This window comes from Magnolia sinica, chromosome 18 (genome assembly GCF_029962835.1).
Source record: "Magnolia sinica isolate HGM2019 chromosome 18, MsV1, whole genome shotgun sequence".
NCBI lineage: Eukaryota > Viridiplantae > Streptophyta > Magnoliopsida > Magnoliales > Magnoliaceae > Magnolia > Magnolia sinica.
This window is the reverse complement of record NC_080590.1, coordinates 14,627,310-14,653,742: the sequence shown is the minus strand read 5'-3', so window position 1 is coordinate 14,653,742 and position 26,433 is coordinate 14,627,310. Positions and strand designations below refer to the sequence as shown.

The window sequence follows — 26,433 nt, the reverse complement described above, 5'->3', positions numbered from 1 at the left end:
AACGGCGCCAAACTGTTGATGCAAAAAACTGGTTCGCTCTCCTTGAATCCTTTACCTGCACAGGAAGAAGACAATGGAGACCCTAGCTAGAGTCAGGACCCTTCGATGCCAAAGTCAGGACTAAGATTGTGTTGAAGGGTTTTAGAGATAGTTTTTGCGTATCTTTTACCCATGGAGTTTCCTATATTTATAGGAAGGGGAGGATCCCATCGTGCCAGGATTCTTTTCCTGATATCTTAAAGATTCAACGTCAATTCAATTTGGGACTCTAGGCAATCCCGAGATCTTCGGGATCGGGGATCTTTTTATTAGATTTTCGGGAAGGTGTTTCTCTTTACACTGTTTCTTCCTTTCTCGGCAGATTTTACCAATTGGATCAGGCCTGGCTGACTCTATTGATGAGTGAGTCTCGGCTGGCTATAAAAGGGTTGAGTTACTTGCCCTCTATCGGATGAGATGAGACTGATCCATAATCAGTGCATTTTCTTGATCCGATTGCTGACTTTATAACCGACCTTACAATGGGTCGGTTTTATGGCCGGTCGTGTGGCTTCTGAGCTTTGGGCCTTAATCGGCCTCTTTGAATGTTGCTGCCTCATTTATCGAGCCAACTTTGTATATATCATAGATTCTGCCTTATGACTCAGGACTTTATAAGTCTCGGTCAGAATTGGTTCCTTATACTCCGAGCTAAGTTTCTCCTTTAGACTTTTGGTGTGTTCCTTGGTCGGGTTTGTTGTCTCAAGATCTCGGGTGATGTAAGCAGAGTTGGTCTATTCCATAGCCGAGTTTTTAAACTTGTACTATTTTTCCCCAACAACGTGCATAGTGGCGAAGAAAAAACTACATGTGTGAGTAGTGCACATTAATACCAATATGATTTTAGTATCTTCACACGGCAACAATGTCTTTAGAAATTTAAATGCATGTGCGCAATGTGTTGTTTTGCACTGCATATCAAGCATCTTACTCTTAAACAATTTAATGCCTTGGCAAAGAATGATGAACGACACAAGAATGGGTAAAAATAAGATTTATATGGCCCAAATTATGTCTCTACTTTATGATACACACTAAAAAAAAATAAAAACACCATGCATGTGAGCCGTGGACAGAATATTAATATGATCTTAGCATTTTCACGTAATAACATTGGGTTAAAAAATTTAATAGCATGCGTGCATGTCAAGCATCATGTGCTTGCAATGGATCAAAATACTTCCCAGATCACAAGATTTTAATGATCTCATATTAATTTTATATCTGCCATATTTTTTATAGGAAAATGGGCCATTCCCATCCACGGCGTAGATTTACCGCTGATAAGATTTTTTGAGATTTTCAACCATCACCTGGCGAGTTGTTTGGATCCCACGCCTCTGGACGCCTGGGAATTAGCAGGACTGTCCACCACGATCAATAACTGTCCAACCATGAGGGGCCATCATGGAGAAGACGGTCCGGATTGGCTTGCCTTTTGCCACGTCAGGCCACCATCTTCCGCGTTGGACACAGGCACGCATGAATGCCAACGGTCACATTCCCGCGAGCACGCGCGATCTACGGCCAGGATTCATCCGATCTGTCCTCAGTTCCCTTGCTCCGCTCACACCGCCTTCATCCTTTCTCCACCTTTTTCCTCCCAAAACCCTAGCGCATCTCGTACCTTTCTTCACAGACACACACGCAGAGAGGAGAGAGAGAGAGAGAGATGCCTCCTCGAGCGAAGAAGGCGTCTGCAGCAAAAAAGCCAGGTCCGAAGACAAAGAAAGCGACGCCAAAATCCAAGAAGGGCGCCGCATCCATCTCCGTCGAAGAAAACAATCTCTCCGAACCCGAAGTTCCGTCGCCCTCCGTCGATGAGAAGAACATTTCAGAACCGGAAGATCAGCTATATACAATCTCGGAGGAGAAGACCGTTATAAAAGAGGAATCGACGGTTGTATATGAATCCGTCATCGTAGAAGAAGCGTCTTTACCGAGCGCAGCCGCAGCGTTGGAGCCGCATCCAAAAGAGGAATCTGCGGTCGTAGAAGAAACTGTTGCGGTAAAAGAAGCGGTTCTACCGAGCGCAGGCGCAGCATTGGAGGCTCATCCGAAAGAGGAGGTTCCAACAACGGTCGAGGAGTTGGAGGTTTCGGAATCGGAGGAAGCAGTCGACAACGGGAAGGATGATGATGTTTACGAAGAACCGGAAGAAATTGAAGGGGATGAGACTGAAGGCAGCACACCAATGGATACAGAAGAAGGTTTGCATCTTTGTTTTTGTATGCTGTACCATTTTCCTGTTCTTTTCCCTAACCCGTTGAATTCATTTTGGTGCTTTGGGCTAGAAAGGATCATTTTTTTAAAAAATTTGCTACCGATGCATGTTGTTGTTTCGTCCTCTCAAGATCCAAAGGATTGGAAATTCATTGGGTGGTAAAATCACATGCATGTAATGGTGCTAAATTCAGTGTTGTACAATGCACATAATCACACTATAGTCACTGAGTGGCACAATAAAATGCATGCATTGCGATATAATGTATCGGAAATCATCTTATGGGTTTGTGATGCAACCAAAATGGCCACACAAGCTGATTAATCAAGATTCGAAGAAAATGCCCACATCTCACGCAAGCACAAGAAAATGCCAACTTCCCCTTTTTTAGCTCACCACTTCCCATTTTAGGCAAATCTCTACATTAGAAAATATTCTCACTTTTATTTCTTTAAAATATTTCCTTTGATATATTTAGATTGGGCAAAAAGTAATTTTAGATTTTTCTTATTTAATTATTTTCTTATCCAAGCAATTTCTTAATTACAATGCTTTCTTATTTCGGTAGTTTCCTATTTTCTCATATATTGGCTAGCTAGGAATTTTATCTTTAGAACCCATAGCTTTTATTGCAGATTGTAAGGACTGATTATAAATAAGGCCTATGGCCTATGGAATAAGACAAGTTAGATGACGTTAACTTTTATGAAATTCTCTTATTTTCTCTACGGTAGCTGTTGAAAGGGGGAAAGTGATCTCTAGTTCAAGCATTCGTGATCTCTAACATTCTGTTAGAGGATTGTTGAGTCTTTCTTGTAATCTCTTTCTTTTCTTATTTATCTATTTTCTTCCCCTTCTGGGATTTGCATCAGTTTGTTTTGTTGATGTTTTCTAATACTAACACTTAGTATCAGAATGTATCTCGTGTGTGGGTTTTTTTTTTTTTTTTTTGTTGACATGCTCCCACCGTAGATTTGTCATATCCCTAGATAAGATTTATTAGACAATCTGGAATCTGATTAATGGACTTCCTTTTTTTTTTCTTTTTCCGGTTGAGTTTGGAGAGTATTACTACATCTTTAACGATCTGTTGGGCATCCACCAATGAGCCAGTTAGGATCATACTTGCTTTGTAACTTTTGGGTTATTACCCATCTACATTGGATCGCACTATTTGGGTGGTGTGGACTTGATGCAATATGCATGTGCAGCAAGGGAGCCTCCTTAGCACTGCAGTTGAGGTATAATACCCAACAGCCAATTATTCCTAAGAATCAGAAAACATGAGGATAGAAGCTTATCCTGTCTGATAAGTGAGAAAAGAAAGGAAAATGACTTGTTTTCCACTCACATGAGTTTGCTCTGTAAAGAAAATAGTGGACTTTTTCTCACATAAGTCCCAAGTATACTCATTAAATAGAATGTAATAGGGCATGTGACGAAGGTGGAAGAGGAGAAAGTTTAGCAACTGTGCCAACAGTGTTTGATGAAATGATAAAGAGATACATTTGATATCCACAAGGCTTTGTTTTCAAGAAAAGCAAGAAAAACATTCTTCTAATAAAACCCAAAAACCATATGCTCACTTGACCTTAATTTAATATAGGTTACCCTCTAATATTATAACTCCGATAAGAAACATTCTCATAGTTTATTTAATTTTATCTTTTTATTTATGAAGACAACCTTCCTTGGTTAAACTCAAACACATAATAGAAAAATCTTTGTACAAGAATATTATAATAGAACTAGATTGTAAAATTAGTAGTTCTCTAAATGAACTACAATTTATATATTTGCATCAAATTTGATTTTTTTGTTGAATAATTTGATTATATCATTCTCCCCCAATTGGGAACTTGTTTGCAACATGTTGAAGTTCTTATACTCTAGATTGTCCTTCCAATGAACTACACATTTTGATGTAGGATGTGATCTAACCATTTGGATGCAGGAGATTATTAACGGATTAGGGCTGGACGCCCATGATGCAATAAGCTGAAAATAACTCGTCCTAAACTATAAATAACCATAAAAAACATAAAATTAGCTAATCCTAATACTAATGATCAAAGTGATCAAGGATCACGATGATCTAACCACTCAATCAAAGGAACCACACGATCCAACGGTCCGATTGTCATGTCATCGCGATCCAACGGTCAAAACTCCTCAAATAAGTAGCCCTCATGCATTTTTCTAGTGTAGGGTCTTCGAAGATGTACAATCATGCATGTGGGGTCTTCAAGTCCTCAGTGTGGCCCACTCGGGCCCATGCACAAGTCATTGAGCCAAAGTGAAAGCTAGACCGATCTCCTCCCCTGCCTCTGGTATACTCTAAATGATCGGATGTCCTCATCACCTTTCTTATGCTTCTTTCTTTCTTTTTGTTTCTGAAAGGTGGCCACAATTTTATCTACTGCAAAAAACCTACAAAACGTTCGAGGAGCCAATAGCAAGTAAATATCTCATCACTCCATCTTTCGTGAGCCTATTGGCCATCTCGTTGGAAGATCTCTAAACAAGAGAATAGATGCATTCAGACAACACACTAATGACTCAATTTCCTTTACAACCCATAAGCCTCCAAGGGCTTGGAACATCATCCCTGATCAATTGAAACATACGACTAACATCCCATCTGTAAATAGCTTTGAAGGAGGTAAGGAAGAAAAATGAGGAGTCCTTCCTTCAATGCTAGAAAAGCTGCATCAAGCAGATCAAAATCCCCACTGGGGTTAGACAATGTGACCAACACCCTCCATCACCACCTCTTAATATCCTACCGGTCCACCCATCCTCGAACTCCTTGGAGCCCTATATGAACAACCACTAAAATTTAGTTTCAAGAATCCAGGATTTGGAGGCAACCTCTTGGCCTTCCCACTATCCGCATATGACCTCCCATTGGCCCTGCTTTCCAGATGCAAAAAAGATGTCCCTTGAAATCCCAAATCTGCCAGTATCCCATCAAACAATCATTGATGTGATCCTACGCTTAATCAAGAATTTGCTGGTGCTTGCTTATTATAGATTTTTTTTTTTTTTTTTAAATTTTTTTATTTCTTTCTTTACAAAGGTCCCACATAATAGCATCCGGACCATTATAGAATGATTCCTCGTAGTTTGAAGAGGATTGGGAGGCCAACCATCTATCAGCTACATTTTTTTAATGATTTTTCTTGTTACTTTTTTTTTTTTTTTTTGCAAGTGGTCTTTCATTGGATTCTTGGTTTCATGGCAATTTGCTTTTGGGTTCCACAACACCTGAAGCATGATCGACTTCCCTTTTACTCAATCATGACTCTGAACTCCTACCTTTGGAAGGAGAGTAGTTGTTCTTTTGGCCATCATGAGTCTCCTTTTGGTCAGATTGCATGGACTTCCCAGCGTGATGTGGCATTCATCTGCAGAGAGACAACACCATTCCAAGTTCAATGTTCATTAGTTTTACTCACTGGTGGGAATGCACTTCCAGTCAACTTTTGCCTTTGATCAATCATAATAAGCCAAATATTCATTAAAAAATAATAATTGTACCTGCCGATTCCTAATCCATGACTTTGCAGTGTAGGGTTGTGGATATTCTGACAACCAATATTCAATTTATTCAACATTTGCTTGAATATGAAATCCTCACAACTGGCATTATACATTACCATGTTAACACCTTATCATTGAGCTAAAATGACAACAAAAGATTGGTTCTCAACCAATTCTCAACTTTTGAGAAGTGAACTTTTTTGTTCTCAACCAATTCTCAACTGGCATTATCCATTTCCATGTCAACACCTTATCATCTGAGCTAAAATGACATCAAAAGATTGGTTCTCAACCGATTCTCAACTTTTGAGTAGTGAACTTTTTTTTTTTTTTTTAATGTTTTATTATTTTTTAAAACAGTTTTTGAGAAATGATCAATCCTCATCTGATCTTTAAGTTTCATCCAAGGTGTGCTGTAATGGTAACAGTGGCCGCAACAGCCACCCCCATTACCGTTACGATATGGGCTGTAACAGCTGTTACAATCTCCTAAAAAAAAAAATAAAATGGAAAAACACTTGTATCGGCCCCGTAACGAGGTTGATACGGGTCATTTTTCTCTGTAACTGCCATTACGACCCTGTAATAACGGTTGGCACTGTTATCATCATGTAACGGCTGGTATGGCACACCATGGTTTCATCCTTTACATGCATCATCATTTTTTTAATTTATTTATTTTAATACTTCTCTATCATAAATTAGATCTACTTTTTCCTGAACTGTTCTTGAGATGTGATCAATTGTCATCTCTTCAGTAAGCTCTTGTTCTTCTCTACACAAATTACCATTTCCTCATAGTCTCATACTTTCTCCATCATAAATTAGATCTCCTATAATTTCACAAAATTCCTTTCTTGCACGTACCCACCAATCTCACCTCCTATATTGTCAGCTTATCAGCATTCATAGGTTCAGTCTCTCGTGTTGCATGTCAAGAGATGTTGATTTATCAATTTTCTTGCCATATGCCATATCATTATTTGTCTCATGGCTCGTCCATATAACTTTTCATGCCATTTGTTTTGCCTGGATCTTTCTAATTTCTGTGCCCAAAAGTGGATTGTCCCTTCTCGAGCATGATTGATGAGTGGCATCTCACTGCATCTATTCTTTCTTCTTCACTTCTCATGGCAAGCATCTCATTCTACTGAAACATTCTATTTATTGAGATTTTGCCATGGATGGTTAGTGTCAAGCCGTTTACACACCTGGATACTGTTTCTGTTGACTGCGATATTGACAGTTATAACTATCGGGGTGCCCACCAATTATTGACATTTTGAAATTTAAAGGAAAGAAGGCATGAAAGTCTGAGGAACAAGAATCTTTGTGGATACATGTCCTTTGGACCTTTGTTCTGGGCACAATCAATGTAAGCTAGTTATGGGGCTAATTCATTTCTACTCATTAATATTGGCATGTACACTTATCCAATATGATACCCAGCATTTAAAAATAGAAGATGTATTTGTGTCATATTTTCGTCTGATGCATCAATGCTAAATGATAAATGTCATGTAGTCATGCTGAATCCTTGCCACATCCTTGCCCTTTTGTCTTATGATGGCTTGTGCATAATGCGTGGTGCTAGCTATTGATGTTTACCTCTTATTTGTATTTGTTACACACTCTACAACGCATTTAGCTTGTTGCATCTCTTTTTTCTGAGGAATTATATGGTCCTTATCAACAAACGTGCAATTTGTTGAAGCATGGGATTCCCTTCATTAAGGCCCATGGTTTGGTGATCCAAACCATTGATCTGATGGACCTCAACATGGATGAGTGATTTCTCAGATATTTCCCTCGTTGGACATGTCAACCGTCCCTGGTGGCCAACGGATAGATGGTTAAGAGAAATATAGCAATGGTCCGCATCAAATGGGAGAAAGGTCAGATAATGAATGGCTGAGATCTTCCAATCCAGGAAATTTCTGTTGCATTACCCATCCATTGTTTCAGCCATCACGTCAGTGGTTTGGGTTATCGAGCATGAGCCTCACAAGGGAATCCACATTTGATGATGAGCAAGAGCCATTGAATTTCTTAGTGGTTGTAGTGATGTGACAGTTAATTTAGCTGCCTCAGGTGTCGAGCAGGAAATAGTTGAAGAGGAGGAGACTGGAGTAGATGAAATTGAGGATGCTGAAGGAAGTGAGGACGATAATGCTGGCAGTAATGAAGATGATGATGAGAGTGGAAGTGATGATGAAGAAGATGACGAAGGGACAGAAGAGGATGAAGAGGAGGCTGGAGTAGATGAAGTCGAAGATGCTGAAAGAGGTGAGCAAGATAATGCTGACACTAATGGAGATGCTGATGATAGTGGAAGTGATGATGAAGAAGATGATGAAGGGACAGAAGAGGAAGATGACCCTTCTGTATATATGCATGCTCCTCTAACAGATAGGAAAAAAGGGGATTTTGAGATTTTTGTCGGTGGGTTGGACAAGGAAGCAGTTGAAGATGATTTGACAGAAGTCTTCACCCAATTTGGAGAAATTCAGGCGGTAAGAATTGTGAAGCATCCAACAACACAGAAAAGTAAGGGTTTTGCATTTGTACGGTATGCTACCACTGAGCAAGCCAAGAAAGCGCTTGATGAGTTGAAGGATGGAACAGAGGTTTGTACATCTTAACCTTTTGAATATATTTTAGCTAAGATTTTGCTGGGATCCAATTTGCCATTGGCAACTTGATGATATTACTACTATACCAATAGGGAAGATCCCTATTCATTGCTGATGAAAACTTTGCCTCTTATTATTTTGATAGTCAGCATGAATTTAGAACCCTTGACCTCAAAGTCATTATTTTAATCAGGTGAAGGGCAAGCTTGTTCGTGTTTCAGCTAGTCTGGACAATGATACGCTATACATGGGTAATATTTGCAAGACATGGACAAAAGATCATGTAAGATTTCCAAGCTCCTCTATCTTGTTGCTGAATACTGTTTCACACATAGAGCCATATCAATTGGCGTCAAGTTTGCTGTTTTATTCTTCTAAAATAAAAAGAAGCATAAGAAAAGAAAAGAACGTTTGCTGTTTTACTTCATGTGAGCGTGCAATTTTGACTTTTTATACATTACAATTGTGCATGTTTACCTTTAGGTAGTTAGCATGGGTGACACAAATACCTTGCTGAAACATCTATAAGCTATCTTCATGTTCTGACACTGCTTTTTGTGCTACAAGGTACTTGCTACACTTAAAGGGTATGGCATTGAGCAGATTGAGGAAATATGTTTACCTGATGATCCCAAGAAAGAGGGAAAGAGCAAAGGTTTTGCTTTTCTGGAATTTAGCACCCATTCTGATGCTATGGCAGCATTTCAGCGGTTGAGAAAGCCAGATGCTGTTTTAGGCCGTGATAGGAGTGCCAAAGTTGCTTTTGCACAATCATTACATCCGAGGGAGGAGGCTTTGTTACAGGTCTGGAATCATCTATGTTTGTTTTAATCGTGCTTTGTTATCTGACAAGTTATTTCTTTTACTTCTGCTCAATTTATCTATCTGCTTGAGTTCTGAACCACAATTCAATACTTGACATGGATCTTGCTGCATCCATAATTAAATTTTTATTTTTTTTATTTTTGCAGGTGAAGACTGTATTTATTGAGTGCCTGCCAGCTTCTTGGGATGAAGACAAGGTAGAGGAACACTGCAAACAATATGGAGAAATTGAGAAAGTTCAACTACCTCGAAAATCCACCACAAAAAAGCGTAAAGATTTTGGATTTGTGGAGTTTGCCTCTCGAGAAAGTGCAGTAACATGTGTGGAGGGAATAAACAATGCCCAACTTGGGGAGGGAGAGACCAAGGTAATTATATGTTAGAGACTTTAACCATTTTTTGGTAATTATCTCAGAGACCTTAAAATGTCATGGAATTATAGTGGCTGTGCATCTTAAGCTCTGCTTCTCATATCAGGTCAAAGCTAACATTGCAAAGCCTCAGAATAAGGGTCGGCTTGCAAAGCTGGGTATTCGAGGTGGATTCAAGGTTAAGAAGGATGGTGGAAATGCAGAAGAAGCCAGTCTACCTAAGGCGAAAGGCAATGCTAATCCATCTAAGGTGAAAGGCAATGCTAAGGCCAAAACAATTGAACAGAAGGGGAAGGCTCATGTGAACTTGAAAGGCAGTGAAGCAAGCAAGCCATCTAAAAGCAAACCCGTTGAAGGTCAAGGAGGTGGTCCATCCCAAGGTCGCCAGAAAAAGGAACAAGATTCAAAAGTTCAAGGTGCTGGCCCCTCCCGGGGTAGCCTGAAAAAGGAACAACAATCAAAAGGTGTAAAGCGTGGTGGTAGAGGCATGGAAAGTACAAGGCCATCAAAGAGAGCACGTGATAATCGTAATATTGGTACCACATGCAATTTATCTTGAATTTGTTCTCTTACTTGTTTGGATTGTGTAACTTGTGTTATCTACAAAAGTGGAATTGATGTTTGACATGCCTCTGATGTTTTAGGCAATGCTCGTGGCAGACCTGTTCATAATTTTGGCAACCGGAAGAACTTCCGATTTGGAAAGCCAAAAGCAAATCAGTACATGCGTCGAGCTGCATATAGCGATGCATATGCACCAAGGTATGGAGTGCATGCAACTAGCTACCAGGATCGTGCTTATGGTGCAGCTGCTGGATCTAGACATTACTATTCTGATATGGTAAATGTCCTCACATTGTTCATTGTCTCCTGATTTGTTTGTTGTAAGTACTCTGCTCACAAGCTGTGCTTCACTGCTTCTCAGGAACCTCATGCTGGATACATGGAACCTACTGCAGACATGGTCCGAGATCCATATGCTTATGGCCCGAGAAGGTTTGCTCCATCTGGGCTTATTCTCATTGTTTTGAGCTTTCAATCTAATCTGTAACTAATTGTAGTATGTTCTTTATTTTGGTCAATTAGTTCTGGTGGATATGATAGCCATGGCAGGATTGGCGCAGGATATATTGGAGGTAACATCTTCAGTCTAATGTTTTTTTTTTTTTTTGGTTGTTAGTGCATAGGTAGAGTTTTTGAAGTGTTCATTTTCATAAGTGAAATCATGTTTTAATTGCTTAGGCTGTATTTGGCTCATAGCCATTTCAGGAGCAGAGAGACATATTTTGTGATTCTGGAGATTCTACTCTTATATTGTGCTTAGCTAGCTTGTCTGGCATTGCCTGTTCTGGAGCTCTACTGTTTGCAATAACCCTTTCTGGCCCACACAATAGTTAGGCTACACTGCATTGTGGGGAATAATCGTGTTGGCATATGAGTGGTGTTCGGTAAACATGCTATACTTTGCAGCCAACTACTTGAGCTTGTCCTTTCCATTTTTGGTCTGATGGTGGTACATTTTTACTACACTCCACCTGGTAGCAATTGCAATCACTCGCCCCTGGCTTGGGTAAAGCAGGAGGAATGATGCCAGGTGTGCAGCTGGTCATCGAACTCTTGCTAATTAGCCATGAGAAAGAGTCAATCCCAAATAGCCAGGACAGTGCTATAAGAATGATGATGGAATTTCTACTCTTGGTAGAATTGCAATCACTTGTCCTTCGCTTGGGTAATGCAAGAGGGATGATGCCAGTTGTGCAGCCGGTCATCGAACTCTTGCTAATTAACCATGAGAAAGAGTCAGCCCCAAATAGCTGGGACAATGCTACAAGGATGATGATGGAATTTCTACTCTTGGTAGAATTTTGAAAAAGTAAAATCATGGAATGGGGTTCTTTTGTGTTGTATTTGGAAGAAGCAGCTCTTTGTATCCACAAGATTAGCATTTCATGGTTTATGGAAAGTCTACTAAGAGTAGAAATCCCAAAAACCGTGAATTGATTTTGTCACAGCCCAAGCAAAATGCACCTTAGCCAATTAATAAAATGCTACTGACATCTGAAGGCATCAGAACACTTTCTTAAACATTGGTTTAACTGAATGTGGCAATTTTGTTATAAAGAAGTTTATATATATATATATATATATATATATATATATATTACTCCTGCCTAGAGTTTGACCCTGAGTATGCTTTGCTCCATCTCAAGTTCTCAACTGTTGTGCACTTTGTTACTGAATTTGCTTATACATATTGACATTGCTTTATTTTGTCAGTGGTTGCTTGTAAGTATATATTAACTGTGATTGGTAATTTTTTTGGAATAATTTATGTTTGATTACAAGCCTGAAATTTTTTTCTTAGTTTGTTGTCTTTCTATATTGACCTTGTAAACTAAATGCTCCATCTCAAGTATGCATTCCCTTTGAACAATTATTCTCTTGGATTATGTAACTTTAGGACTTTACGAGAGCTTTTTTATCATTAAAAAAGAAAGAAAGAAAGAAAAACTGCACAGCAAGGCTAATAAAGAACGCTTGTTACTTGAAAACATGTCGGCAATATAAATTTAGCTAGACAAATTAGGCAATAGGTGTTTTTCTCATTGCAAAATTGAGGGCCTGTTCCTTTTTGTAGGGTTCTTTCTTTGATTTAACCGTAGTTGGAGGTGCTTTGGTGTAGTCCTCGTAAAGGATCGAAGCATGTCACTTGGTGAATCTTAGGATTAGACGACCCTAAAGTGCCTAGAAGTATCTACTGGAATTTCCAAGTGATTATTTGTTTCTATATGATTCATGTGACATTGCTTGCGGCCAAGATATTCAATAACGGTCAGGGCTGGTGGTTGGACCGTTACGTTACGGCCTTGTAATGGTTGGATTTTTTTATATAAAGAAAACAAAGACTAGAAACATTCCAAAAAATGTGAGGAATCCGAATATGTATTCTTTTCTGGTTTTGAACAAGTTTATGATAATGTAATCGGCCATTCTTTGGTAAGAATGCTGTCTCAGGCAACCTGATGATATCGTTAACTTGAGAGGCTTAAGCTGGCTTCAAAACTCATGCATTTAATATTCTAAATATCTAATAATAATGGAAAAAAAATTGAATGAATAGTGTCAAGCTTCAAATGTCCCAAAATTCATACAATATGTGAAGTTCATCCCACCAATACATATTTTTAACCATTTGACACCATTTTCCTCGAGAAATTTAAAGAAAAGATTAAAATTGAATTCAGATGAATAATGCCGGGCTGATTCATGACAGTTTGAATGGGCCCCAAAAACGGGCCAAAATTCATGGAATTCAGGGGATTCATCCTACAAATGCATATCCCTAAGCATTTGACATCATTCACCTCAAGAAATTTGAGGGGAAAAAATTGTCACTATTCATCCCTCAAAAGACCAGAAATTACAAAAAATACAAAAAGAAAAAGAACAAGAAAAAGAGATGAAAAATATTGATTTAGTGCATGCATGTGTAGATCTAGAGTCCATATATCTATTTAAACAATTTGCATTTCAAATATTTTACAAAAAAAAGAAGAAAATTGCTGAAAATTATATAAAAACTAGCAAAATACAAAAAAAATTGAAAAATTATACAAACATGGCCATTTTTTAAAAGGTTAATGGAAAATTTATTAAAGGTCTGGAGCCAAACTCAACCGGAAAAGAATACAAGGGAAACTAAAAAAAAACTACATCCCAAGGACCCTAGAAACAACATCCTGAGCAACATTTTGGGACATCGCCCACTCATGAACTAGGATCTTAATATGGGCTCTCACTGCTTCGCATGATCCTTCAGTATCCCGTAAGTAGCAATTGTTCCATTCACCCAATACAACCCACCAAAATGCTGGAAGAACCAGCTGCCACAAATCTTTAGCTTCCTTGGCCACGCCTCCCCTTTCCCACAACCATAGCAAAGCATCAACTGAGCCTGGCATGACCCACAACAACCTGAATAGAGTAGGAAGTGCAGCCAGATTTTGAAGGTGAAAGATAAGGAAATAAAAAAAATGATCAACTGACTCCGCATCTTGTTTGCAAAGGTAGCACCTATTTGGAATGGGCATCCCACGCTTATGGAGGTTGTTGATTGTCAATGCTTTCCTTCTGGCCACCAGCCAAAAAAAAAAAACACGACACCTTTGGAGTCCCGTGGAACTAAAAGTGAGAGCCAAAGGGACCATCTAAGCTTGACGACTCTAGACATAGCATTGACTAAAAGGATGCCACTGTGAATTGATCTGAACTATGGTTGATACAGACCAACCGGTCAGTTTCATTCAACCAAATTTGGGAGTGTTATCTGAATCATATGATTCATTGTGAACTGTAAGATTTATATCGTATCATATGGGTGTATGATCCAAATCATACACTCAAATAAAAAAATCTTAAATAATCGCGCAGTTATTATACGACTCGTACGATCATCATAGATTGCATAAATGGGCCAAAAATTACTTTAAAAAATCATTTCTGTTTACTTTTTGCTCAACTTATTATTCTTTCCTGATACCCTTTCTGCTTATAAAACACGAAAATGCATTCTCCTTCTAAAAATATCCTCTTATTTTTTAGAGTAGATTTAGGGTTCATGATATTCAAAAACCCAAAAGAAACCAAGATATTTTTTAGTCACTTGGTGGAATCGAATGCTTTTTTTTTTTTTTACTAACATGATTCTTCACTCAAGAGAGATACAAGGAACAAAAGATATACACTCCCCGAATTTCTCTTTCAATCCTGCAATTGATTTCCAAATATGAGAAGCCCGGTAGAGAGGCAACTCCTTCACCTCTCAACCATGGCAAAATTGAACACAAATCTAGCACGATTGGTTGATTTGGTAATATAATGTTGAATCAATACATTTGTAGCCAGAAAAACAAACAAAAAATTTCGCTCTTTTTTCTACTCTCCCAAATTCGTCCCCGAATATTCAATTCTTTGAAAATGACTAAAATCTTGTGTTTTAATTTTAAACATTTGCATAAATCTAGTCGAAACTGTGTTAAAAATAGTCTCAAGCAGTGTTATCTGAATCATATGATTCATTGTGAACTGTAAGATTTATATCGTATCATATGGGTGTATGATCCAAATCATACACTCAAAAAAAATTCTGAAATAATTGCGCGATTATTATACGAATCGTATGATCATCATAGATTGCATAAATGGGCCAAAAATTACTAAAAAAAAAAATCATTTCTGTTTACTTTTTGTTTAACTCATTATTCTTTCCTAATACCCTTTTTGCTTATAAAACATGAAAAAGGCATTCTCCTATTAAAAATATCCTCTTATTTTTTTAGAGTAGATTTAGGGTTCATGATATTCAAAAACCCAAAAGAAATCAAGATATTTTTCATTCACTTAGTGGAATCAAATGCCTTTTTCTTTCTAACATGATTCTACACTCAAGAGAGACACAAGGAGCAAAATTATTGAAGGACTCTTGTATGTTTTTTAATGTAAATTTTTTGAAAGACAACAACAATAAAAGGAAAAAAATTCAAGAATCCTTTACTATCATGATATGTATACCGTATACATTTTCTCAATTGATAATATTTATGTATTACTCTTTTGGTACATGTTGATAGAAAATGGATGATTGATGAGTTTTTTTTTATATCTTTGTTTATTTATTTATTTATTTATTTTAACTTGTATATATTTAGATGTTTTTCATTTCTTTTAAGAAATAAAGAAATCTTACGATGTGCAATATGATATGATTCAACCGCCATTACGATTAATTGTCAAAAAGAGAAGGAAACTTTTTTTTTTTTTCAATCAATTACAGGCCCCATATTACATAACAGCCCGTGCATTTACGCTTCCATAAAGGCCTTTACGGTTGTTACATACCAGTTTTTCATATATTGTGGCATTCTTGTGTTGTGACTGACTTCCATGCTTGTGGTTTTGCTGTAGGACCGCTTCCCCCATCATCCTATGTACATCAGTATCCAAGCTATGCTGGATATGAGGTACATACAAGGGCTCATAATCATGAGAAGTTATTTTGAATTTAGTTTTCAAGGTTGAGGTACACACACTGGCACATAAGCAAGAGAAGTTATCTTTATGGGTTTGAAGGTTGCGATGCTAATCCTTTTCCTCACTTACCTGTACACCTTTATTTCCATTATTTTTATTGTAGTTGGAGGAGGAAATTAGGGTATGAATCTAAGTTTCCCCTTCTGCTTTGGGTTTTCAAACTCCCAAGTAGTCTTTTGTGCATCTCTTTCTTCCTATCCCTGTATGTTATGCATGTTTTCCTCTTCCTCAAGAGATCTTGTGGTGGGTACCATCTTCGTTCTGAGCTTTTGCTACTGCCTTATCAACATCATTTATAGGGATCTCTCTCTCTCAATGACACTCGATGGAATTTCCATTGAAATAGAATGCCACACATTGTTGTATGGAACTGTGGATCATATACAAAAAGAGGGGAAACTTGTCGCATACACCTCACCGTACCTTATAGTTCATGCAGATTAACATTGTAGGGTATCTTGAACATGCATGCATTTACGTTGTCTTTCTCATTTTGATTTGAATCGTGCCTGTGTTTTCCTGCAGGCTGGTTATGGATATCCTAGCACTGCTGCCTATCCACCTCGCAGGTCATATTATTAATGCCACTAGAGCTTGCTGATTGTGGGGTTGTTGGACAGTGTGGGAGGTGCAGCCCTGTCAGGTTTTTTGGTCCGCTGATGGGGGGTTTGTTCGGCATGTTGTGCATGCAGTGGAGAGTTCACAAATTGAGCATTTTGGAAGTCAAGAGATCCTGAAGATTCTAGTCTCCCAACCATTACCTAAATATCTCATGTTAACTTTGATCTAAATGAGAATCTTTTTATACCGTTTCAGATGCAGATTTTCTGGCTGCTTATGAAATCATCTTTGTTATGCGATCTGGTTGGTATTATAGGCTGAGCTTCCTGTCTTATTTCCATGCTTAGAAAACCAAGAATTAGAGCTTTCAAATGGGTCTGGCCTGGGTTTGGTGTTGGTGTGGATTTTGATTGGGCCTGGCCCATTGACAGTCTCTTGGGAAGAACTTTGTGCCATGCGTACTTATCACAACCTGCAGTTTCTGCAGGTATTATTGTAGGTTCAAAGCTGGGTGTTGTGCCATTTAGCCATCAAATGGCAAGTGGAGCCCATCATCAATAGCCCCGGCTCAGTCCAGGCCTGAACTTCCTCATTTGATTAATACACTGGCTGGGCCTGATTAAGAAATGGTCATATTGGCACTTTGGGTGAAGTCTCAGGCCAGTTTTTTGGGAGAAATATCAATTCATGGCTGAATGTCTGCTAGCTTGATTTGAGATGTGAATAAAACCTTTCTCATTCATTGGAACTTGAGTGCTCTTTGGATGGCAGTTCGGTATGATGTGCACAGAGGAACTGAAAAGATAGGGTGAGAAGGCCCTTTCTAGTTACATATTTTTCCCTGCTAAAAAAATGTATCCTCTTCTGCACGAGTATATAAAAGTGCTTACCATATTGAGCTAAGGTATCATTAAACCATCTTACTGCTGTGAAACCAACAGTGTGTTGATTTTAAGCAGGATACTTGACCCCATCGGCTGCTGAGTTTCAATGGTAATGGAGATACAAAAATCATTGTTATAATACCATGTGAAATAAAAGGTAAGAAAATGCAATAATTATGAGGTTTCAGTACAATTATCAATACAATACAACCCTTTTTTTATGGGGAAAGAGACGATCAATAATAACCTTGTTTGAAAAATACAACATGCTCTCAAGGTAATCTTAGTCAATATCAAGGCAAGGACCTTTAAAACAGCGTTTCTATGAATTATCTCCTACTCCCTTTCCCTATGCTCTAGACAATGGTCACTCCCAACTGCCTTTCTTTTTTGTCAAGTTGGGGTGGTCAGTAAGCTGCCCAATGTAACTGATCCTAGGAAGGAGGCCTTGCAATGTATTCAGACCAGAAGGCAAAAATGGGTAAATCAGTGCATTTCAGCCTCATATGTACTTCCTCTGTTCATCATACAGACTCTAACGTTCTGGATTCCTTGGATGCTGGATTTGCTGGGTTGTCTATTTTCCTCTTCTTAGTTTCACCAACCAGCCTCTTCACGTATGATATGTAGCCATCAACATCAAATTTCCTTTGGCAGCCAGCATAATTCATGTAACGAATCTTTCCAAACACTGCTCGCTCCTTCCAACCCTGCAGTGATTAGAAGTCGTCAGGCATTCAGGTGCTTTTAATAAAATGTTATTTGCACATTACAGAATTGTTCTACTTGGTCTAATTTCGGAGTTAAATATACTTGTGTGAAATGATAAACCAAAGCCCATTGCATGTCTGCTTAGAATTAACGTGCAACCACCAAAGAAAGGTGGGAACATGTCATGTGTAGGACATCTAAGCTGTAAGGTGGATCCCATGAAGATCGCTTGGTGCTATTAGGTTGGTCCACTCATGCGGGAAGGCCATAGGTGTATGTTGCACCACCCAGTGGGCAGGTATGATTTGAACTGTTGACAGTTGGCAGGCCAATTTAAACTCCTACAGGAGCCCCACTGGATTATGAAGCAGCCTGATTTTTGCTCCAAGCAACTTTCATGATGGGGCCCACAATATGCATAACACACTGCCTTCTGCACGGCAAATGTTGTTACATGAGGTGTGTTGCATCTGAAGTTCATTCAACATGCAGCTCAATCAAGAGAATAAAGTATGAAAATATTTTATTGGGAGGAACGATCACCTACAACCCATTGCATGTGACACTTACATTTCAACCCACCCAGATCACATGCCAATGTGTCAAGTGTGGGTACATCCAACCATGTAAGGTGGGCTTAACATGAAGATCGCTTTGCACAAAAAAGACCGGCCCATTCATTAAGCAGGCCATATGAACAGGTTGAATCAGAACGCTGGCCAGTCTGATTTAACCCATCCAATGTTTTCTAAGTGGTTAGCTTGATGAGTGAACCCGCCTGATTTCTGTGCCAGCTAATCTTCATGGTGGGGTCCATCTAATTCATGGCTCCGACATCCCATGCACATCACATGTGAACCGGGTTACATGTTAAAGCCACATGCAATGAATTGTAATGATCATTCCTATTTTATTGGGTTCTCTTAGCCCTTGACAAGACTAGCTGTAATAGGTAAGAGGAACACTAACCTGATCATGCACACCGCAAATTGACCACATACAACCAACATATCCATTTGGATCCCTACCATCTATTTCATACTGCATGCAAATCTGGTAGTCAGCAAGTCTAACAAATAATGGTGATTTAACAAAGAAAACGGTGGCATAATGATACCAACTGATGGAGTTCCAAGAATAATTGTCTGTAAAGGCACTTTAATTTAATACCTTGTCGTTTAAATATATTGCTATTGAAAGAGCTTCTTCAGGTCCACTTGTCCATTCAAGAATTTTCTTTGCCCAATACATCCTGCAAAACTGTGAGCTTGTCATGTAAACAATTCGCTGCAAGGAACAGAAGAACATCCACTAACGTCCTCCATAATAGCTTTCTAGACATGATTAAATCACCCCACAATAAACACTGGACAAGAGATCATCAGACCATCAATTGAAAAATTGTTGCCTCGAAGCATGAAAAGTTCAATGCACCCTGGGTTCAGCAACAAGGCTGAGGAAGACCTATGCCTAAGGCCACATGCAGCCCCAAAACTCTCTTCTACTGCCGTGGATAATGAATGAACTGAGGAAATGCACCCCCAAATTCACATTCACAAGGCTAACCTCTGAAGAACCGCAGGAAAAATGGACGACTGGTCATTTAAAATGGTAGTACACTTTTCAGGACTAATCTCGATGACCATCCAGTCATATCAGCCAAATGCAATGCCTCAACCATTCATCAGCCATTATCCCTGAATTCTCTCCCCTTAACAAAGCCACTCTAATTGGTTGAAACCAAGTGACCCATGACATGTTTTGAGGGCAAACACCTCCAAAAGCTTGTATAAACCCCCACTAAATTGATGGGGCATAATTCACGTAGATCCATGGCATTGCATATATTCAAGGATGACAGAACTCAGTGAAGCACGAATGTAATTCATCAATTTGCTGGAATAGGTTTGTAGAGTAATAGCATAAACTAAGGGCCTGGTTTGGTAGGTGCCTAAATTTTAGGCTGTCTCGTATTAGTTAATCATATTTATGTATTATAGATCATATTTATTTTGGCAAGGATTAAATTAATCTTGATAACCAACATCCACAATCTCTAATACATAATAATGGTTGACTACAATGAGCTGAACTTGTTTTTGGGCGCCTACCAAACAGGCCGTAAACATCCAAGAGTACTCAGCTCTACTGCTAGAAAACTTAGGGAAAGTCACAGGGACCAAGGGCAGTATAATCAAAAGACTAGGGATGACCTGGTTAACTTCCTCACTCACAGGGACATCTAGGCCTACATCTTCATAGTGAACTAGGGATCCATGAACTCAAATCCCAATCAGATTTTTCCAAGTGAGGACATGGTCTTGTGATAGAGTTGAATGGTGGAACGGGATTTGTGTAGCTGACCCAATTAGTGGGTATAAAGCTTAGATGATGATGATGATTTTTTTTTTTTTTTTGAAAGATGATGCAAATTTATCAAGGACAAAGGCCAAAAAGCAAACAAAACAACAAAGCCAAAGGAAAACAAAACAAAAACAACAACAGAAAAGACCTAGAAAACTAACAAACCGAACAAGATAGCCCCAAAAACAGGGAGCCCAAAACCCAGACAAACAAACACCCTAACCCCAAATCAGGAACCCATTACCTAACATACCTAGAACCCTGTCAAGGACCCTATCAGCTGACCCACTGAGATTGGAAGCAACGACTTTCTTTCCAACTGCAGAGACCAGGGAATAGCCAGCAGAGCAGACTTCCATCTCAACTTGCCCAAGTGGCTTCCTGCCTCAGCATGCCAAGATTGAAAGAGACCTTCTACCGGGACTGGCATAACCCAGTCTACACCCCAACGTCAAATAATGCCTGACCAAATTATCCTCACAAAAGGGCAATGAAAAAATAAATGATCAACCGATTCCTCTACTTACATACATAGCAGACAAATGTTCGGCAGGACCATACAGTGCTTTTGAAGGTTATCAAAGGTGAGAATTCCTCCCGGCAAGCCAAACAAAAGTAGCAACTTTAGGAGGGGCCTTATAGGACCACATAGAAGCAGTGTGGCAACAATCCCTCCCGGAATTAGCTTGAGACAGCAGCGCAAAGAGGGTATGAACTAAGAACTCCCCTGACTTGCAAGGACACCAGAAGAGGGAATCTTTGACTCTTGGATACACCAATAATCCCCGTGGAAAAAAGAGAGAAGATGATCAAATTCTGCACCTTGAGGGTCCTGATGAGAGGGGGAGACCACTCCCCCCTAGAGGTTAGAACTCAAGAAACACTCCGCAACAGAGATGTCAGGAGAGGGACAGAGACGGTCTAATCCCAAGAAAGAAGATTGGAGAGACAAATCGCCACACCACACATCCTCCCAGAATTTAACCCTAGACAGCATCCTGACAACCAAACTGGCACTAAAAACTTTGGGAGCTACTTGAGATATGCCTCTCCACATAAAAGAAGAACAATACACAGAAGACCCCTTAATCGACCAACCCGTAGGAGCCAGACCATGCATAGCCATGATAATCATCCTCAACAGGCTAGAATTTTCCTTACCAAACCTCCAAACCCACTTACCAAGCAACTCCTCATCTAAAACATCCAGACTCCTGATACTGGAACCCCCTTCAACAGCAGGCTGACATAGCTCCTTCCAATTTAGAAGAGGAAGCATCCCCTTGCCAAAGGAAATTCATTCTCAATCTATCAATATGCTCGAGAACACCTTTAGGGCATCTAAACAGGGACATAAAATAAAGCTGGAGATTGGAGAGGGAGGATTTGATAAGAGTTACTCAATCACCCAGAGATAGCAATTTTCTCTTCCAGAGAGAGAATTTCCTTCCCGATACACACTGGCAGACCAATATAAGACGAAGGGAACGAGCCAATTCGACAACCAAACAGATCAGCCAACTGGGACAACTTATCCGAGGAAATTGAAATGCCCAACAACTCACTCTTGCACAAATTAACCTTTAAACTAGAAACCATTTCAAACAAGGTAATGGCAATCCACAGGTGAGCAACCATAGACTCTTCAGCCTCACAGGCTTCAAGAACTTCGTACTTCAGAATACCATTTCCTGAAATAATTATCTACAGTTTTTCATTGAACAACAAAAAAGAGACTGGTTTCATGTTGTAGACACACAACTGCCAAAGAACATCAAATGCATTCACAACAATTCGTTTACTGAGAAAGTCATATGCATGCAATAGACATGCTTCAACTGTTCTAGATATAGAAAACTAATTCTTTCAAGGTCTTTTAGTAGAAGAAGACGATTCTTATATTTTAGTCTGGATGCACTGACTAGACTTGAATCAAACCATGAACAATGTGGTATTCTGATGAAATTATGAGGCTGTTTAGTAGCAACAAAAGTTGTCCTAGACAGGCTTGTATGCTATCCTACATGCTGTTTGCTAAACACCCTGAAATAGAGAATGGGTATAGATGGTGGCACATGTGGGGGAGATTGAAGATTGATAGTGGTGCATGTGGAACCTCTGGGGTGATTGAAGATGGGTGATGGCACATGTGGGGTGCTAGAGGATTGATGGTTGCACGTCTTGAAGATGGGCAGTGGCACATGTGTACATACCATTATGCTCAGTGTGTACTAAACCAGGGATAGTTTTTACGAGGATTTCTGAAGACAAGAGTTGGGACAAAAGTTGCTTTTTTCCAGCACCCTTTACTCAGATTTCTTGGCATTTGTGACAACATAGCATAGACAAACCATAGAAAAGTTCCCTGCAGTCATCTTTTATGGACATGGGTGTCTTGCACACAACTTTGTGGGCCACCAAACCAGCCCTAAGTCACATGTAAGATTGGTAACACAAGGAACAAATAAAAACAGGGTTGTATGACCTTCAATTATCCAACAGAGAAAAAAAAAACTGCCAAGAAGGTACTTGCCGCATGAATCCATGCATTTTTCCATGGTGGACCATCTCCAATTGAGATGCATTCCAGAGCTGAAAAGAACAGTTATACGGTTAAAACAGAATACAAGAAAAACAATGAATAAACCCAAGCAAATAATTAACAAGTTGAAAAATATAGGACCATGTGATAAATAACAGATTGAAGATCCAAACAATCTGAACCTAAGGGGTAGGATATATCAGAAAAAATGAAGCTTTGCACTCCAGCATCTCATAAGTGCATAAATGATGTAGAAAATAATCAACTTACAGGATCAGCAGTTTTTGCCTTTTCCAGCTGGTCTTTCCTGCAGACGTCATTGTCACGGTGAAAGAATAAGATCCTTAGCAGCCAACTTTAAATATTAAGGTTTTCTAATATATAAGTGAAAGCTTAAGAGTAGAATCTCAATGTGCCCAGAGGGAACAGGGAGTCGGTGCATTCATTGTCTCCCTCTGTTAAAAATATCTGGACTCAGCGAGCATCTCAATGTCCATTTTGAAATGCATTTTAAGATCATGCCCACCGTCATTGGTTGGTGGAAATATGCATGCCCCAACCCTCACTGCACACAGCCCTCACAAAATCTTTTCCCAAAACTGAAAAACAGATTTTTAGTTATAATGTCCATAATACCCAAAAGAAACCAGCACAACACAATCCACATCAGCAACCAGAGACGAAGCTATTTCACTCACGTGTAAAGATGGTCTCTTTTATCAGCAGCATGGTCCATTAAAGTTTTCTGAGCCCATTCCCATGCACCTTGTACTGAGTCATATTGTGGCTGGTAAAAGCAAAAGTTATCTGCCAGCTCCCTTCGCACAATCATCTCTTCCAAGAATGCATCAACTGACTTCATAAGGGCACGAGAAACTATATCACATCAGAAACACACTAGAAGAACATGATAAGGATAAAACAAAGAATAGATGACAATCAGAATGCTTTCTTTACACTTCCCAATCAAAATTACAGAAATCAGCAATGTTAACTAAAAATAATAACCTGTGGATGCATTTTCCGAAAGGTACGCGCTACCAAGGCACAACGCTGTGACGATATCTGCCCAAAGTGCAAATACGGGGAGAGACCCGAAAGCCCTTTAGGCTTTAATGGGTTGTTTCGATCATTAGAGTAATTCTTTAGTCTTGTCGTTAAGAACCCATTTGTGCTTCCCAAGAGCACTTCCATTGCAGCAAGTTCTCCTGGTTCACACCACTCCAGTTCAGGGACCTCTGCTCCTTTCCTGTTCAAAGAAAACTCGAAAAGCACTAGATTCTTTCAGACAGTGTACTCTGAGGTCAGTTAGCAATTAAATACACAAGAGAAATGCGACAGCCACTCCTGGCACATGCTTGCAAGATCTGTAGTGTCAACTGGTGGGCCCCACTGCATGTGTGCCATGGCCCAACAATCAAGTGGCTTCAGTCATCAAGTGGGAAATGCATAAGAGGAAAAAGGGATTGTTCAAAATGCCGTTGCATTCAAATCACATATTTGGCCCGCCCACCTCAAAGTCAGGCCACTCAGTTCGGTCATGCATGTATGAGAAAAGGTCAATTAAAAAATTGACCAGCGATACAACTCTACATACATGTGTGGCCCAAATTTTCAGACCACACGCAGTGGGCCCTACCTGATAAATGAATCACACAAACATGTAGGGAGAGTAGACTTGGAATCCTACATCTGCAAGTAGCCATAGCAGAGAAAGACTAACAAACATTGATTCCAATTTGTAACAGCCTGTCTCACCTCAAAACATCAGCAGTAAGTTTCTCCCAGTCAATCTTGGCGGGACCCTCAGCCATCCATTTCCTACTAGGAGGTTGCAAACTTGGAAAATCAATAAGATATTCTGGAAGCAACTTATGAATCTTAGTCCTGATAGTCCTTGCACTGTACTCCAATTTCTCCGATGCAACCCAAATGGGCACTACATTATGTGTGTCTACTTCATGCACAGCTACCGACTCCCCTACTTTCTTACAAATCTCATCTTTCCATTTCCGGACTTCCCGTAATGGCGAAAAATCCATAACTAGAAGCGACGCGTTGCATTCATTCAAAAATTTCGGTATGGTATCCACCGCCTCTCCCTATAATTGATAAGAAAACAACCTCAGTAGGGGGGGAAAAGATTGAACTATAAAAAAGAAAGCAATGCCATTGACTTACAACGCGGGGGGATTGGGTTTGGATGCAACATTGAATTGAATTGCAATTTATTGAGGAATCATACAATGCTGAAGCAGAGATATTCTGCAGTATGTTTGAGTTTTCAATTTGTACGAGTGCAGACCACAGTTCAGTGATCCAAAACGTTGATATGATGCCACTCACTATGGACAGCGCATGCATAAAAAATCCCCTAGATTGGAAGATCCTAGCCACTAATGCTTGGTCTTTTATTAATTGAATGGGATCAGTCGCTCTCTTTGTTGGCTGCTATTGAAAGGCGTACTATTTATACATGTGTGATCTTTTGCACATGGACCATGCACAGTGGGGCCCATAATATCAACGGATTGGATCAATGAACAAATGCCTCACTACCACAGTGTAATCATAGCTTGGAAGAAGTCCACAAATTTCAATTATTAGGTTCCTTGGATGTCCAACTTGAAAATAACAGAATTGCAACTTAGAGCCTTCTGACAAATGGTTTTAAGCCTCAGCGACTCGGACTGCCTCGTTCGTTCCTGAGTTGAGTCATGACTCGGTCGAGTCAGTCCTATTTTCGGTTTCTCACTAACTACAGACTCGTCCGAGTCCGAGTCGACTCGGGCGAGTGGACAATCTACCCTTACCCACTTATTAACTAAATATATCGTGATTCAAATGGATAGTGCATCCAAACGAGGCCTAAAAGAAATCCAAACAAAAAACTTGCCTGAAACAAGAAAAAAGGAATTTCCAAGGCCTTGAGAGTCTGTTCGAGCTCACGCAGTCCCCTCAGCATGAACCCTAACTGACGGGCTTTCGCTCCCAAGAACTGATCGAACAAGTTGAATGCGACCGCGACGGGTGCGTCCATCTTGTTAGCCTGATCGACGGCGTGGATTAAGGCCCAGTTGTCTTTTGACCGTTGATCACGAAACATCCAGTAGATCACGGGGCACTTTCCTGATGATCTGCCTTCCTTGAGGACTCGGATTCTACCGGATTGCACGCTTTGTCCAATGCTCGGTCCATCGGCGATGGACAGATTTAAGTGCCCGGTGTCGCCTTTCTTTGAAGAGGAGGTTTTGGGATCTGTTTTGCCCTTATTGTTCGCAGATTTTACGACAAGTGCCATTGACGAACGAGTGGAAACAGAACGCATATAGAGACAGAGAGAGGAAAGGAGTTTAATGGCGGGAACTGAAGTGATGGGCGAAAGCTGGTGTTTTACTTGACTAATGAGAAAGGTGACCAAATCTCCTCAATGCGCTGAAGTACGCATGGGGCGTAGTCGATGGAGGTGATGGAGAGGATTTTGGCGCAGAGCTGCCAGTGGATGGGACGAGCGACGTAAAGGGAACATGTAAGAGAGCGTCTTCGACAGTTGAGGAAAAGGAAAAGGCCGCTGGATATGTGGTTTCGAACGGTACACGTCAGGACTGTTGGAGATTGGGACCGTCGTTTGGAAATGCCTGGCGTC

General features: G+C 39.8%; 2 protein-coding genes across 6 annotated transcripts; one reads left to right on the top strand and one right to left on the bottom strand.

The window, feature by feature from the left end:
* Window positions 1–1,634: 1,634 nt before the first annotated feature.
* On the top strand, window positions 1,635–16,585 carry LOC131232267 (uncharacterized). 3 transcript variants are annotated; one of them, XM_058228503.1, is made up of 11 exons: window positions 1,635–2,249; window positions 7,889–8,433; window positions 8,633–8,722; window positions 9,007–9,243; window positions 9,411–9,632; window positions 9,742–10,162; window positions 10,280–10,476; window positions 10,561–10,631; window positions 10,722–10,771; window positions 15,600–15,655; window positions 16,251–16,585. In XM_058228503.1, the coding sequence occupies exons 1-11, from the start codon at window positions 1,712–1,714 to the stop codon at window positions 16,305–16,307; spliced, it is 2,484 nt and encodes an 827-aa protein (XP_058084486.1). In that variant the 5' UTR covers window positions 1,635–1,711; the 3' UTR covers window positions 16,308–16,585. The 3 variants fall into 3 exon arrangements, with proteins under 3 accessions (XP_058084486.1, XP_058084484.1, XP_058084485.1); XM_058228501.1 differs by having other exon boundaries at window positions 1,636–2,249; window positions 9,742–10,171; XM_058228502.1 differs by having other exon boundaries at window positions 1,638–2,249; window positions 7,898–8,433; window positions 9,742–10,171.
* A 715-nt stretch (window positions 16,586–17,300) lies between these two features.
* Window positions 17,301–26,364, bottom strand: LOC131232268 (deoxyribodipyrimidine photo-lyase). Of its 3 annotated transcripts, none has more exons than XM_058228504.1 (9): window positions 25,680–26,356; window positions 24,546–24,885; window positions 23,796–24,036; window positions 23,486–23,643; window positions 23,058–23,094; window positions 22,779–22,837; window positions 19,052–19,133; window positions 18,851–18,922; window positions 17,301–17,880 (listed from the first exon to the last, which is right to left on the bottom strand). In XM_058228504.1, the coding sequence occupies exons 1-9, from the start codon at window positions 26,113–26,115 to the stop codon at window positions 17,695–17,697; spliced, it is 1,611 nt and encodes a 536-aa protein (XP_058084487.1). In that variant the 5' UTR covers window positions 26,116–26,356; the 3' UTR covers window positions 17,301–17,694. The 3 variants fall into 3 exon arrangements, 2 of the variants coding, with proteins under 2 accessions (XP_058084487.1, XP_058084488.1); XR_009164832.1 differs by having other exon boundaries at window positions 17,803–17,880; window positions 19,052–19,141; window positions 25,680–26,364; XM_058228505.1 differs by lacking the exon at window positions 22,779–22,837 and having other exon boundaries at window positions 19,052–19,141; window positions 25,680–26,357.
* Window positions 26,365–26,433: the final 69 nt, after the last annotated feature.

Excerpts from the sequence above, each read along its gene's own strand:
- LOC131232267 (XM_058228501.1), top strand. The coding sequence starts at position 1,712 with ATGCCTCCTCGAGCGAAGAAGGCGTCTGCAGCAAAAAAGCCAGGTCCG. Across the intron at positions 9,244-9,410 it reads GGGAGGAGGCTTTGTTACAG|GTGAAGACTGTATTTATTGA; the intron begins GTCTGGAATCAT and ends TTATTTTTGCAG. Across the intron at positions 9,633-9,741 it reads TTGGGGAGGGAGAGACCAAG|GTCAAAGCTAACATTGCAAA; the intron begins GTAATTATATGT and ends TTCTCATATCAG.
- LOC131232268 (XM_058228504.1), bottom strand. The coding sequence starts at position 26,115 with ATGCGTTCTGTTTCCACTCGTTCGTCAATGGCACTTGTCGTAAAATCT. Across the intron at positions 24,886-25,679 it reads TTTTTTCTTGTTTCAGGCAA|AGGCGGTGGATACCATACCG; the intron begins GTTTTTTGTTTG and ends AATTATAGGGAG. Across the intron at positions 22,838-23,057 it reads AGGCAAAAACTGCTGATCCT|CTCTGGAATGCATCTCAATT; the intron begins GTAAGTTGATTA and ends TGTTCTTTTCAG.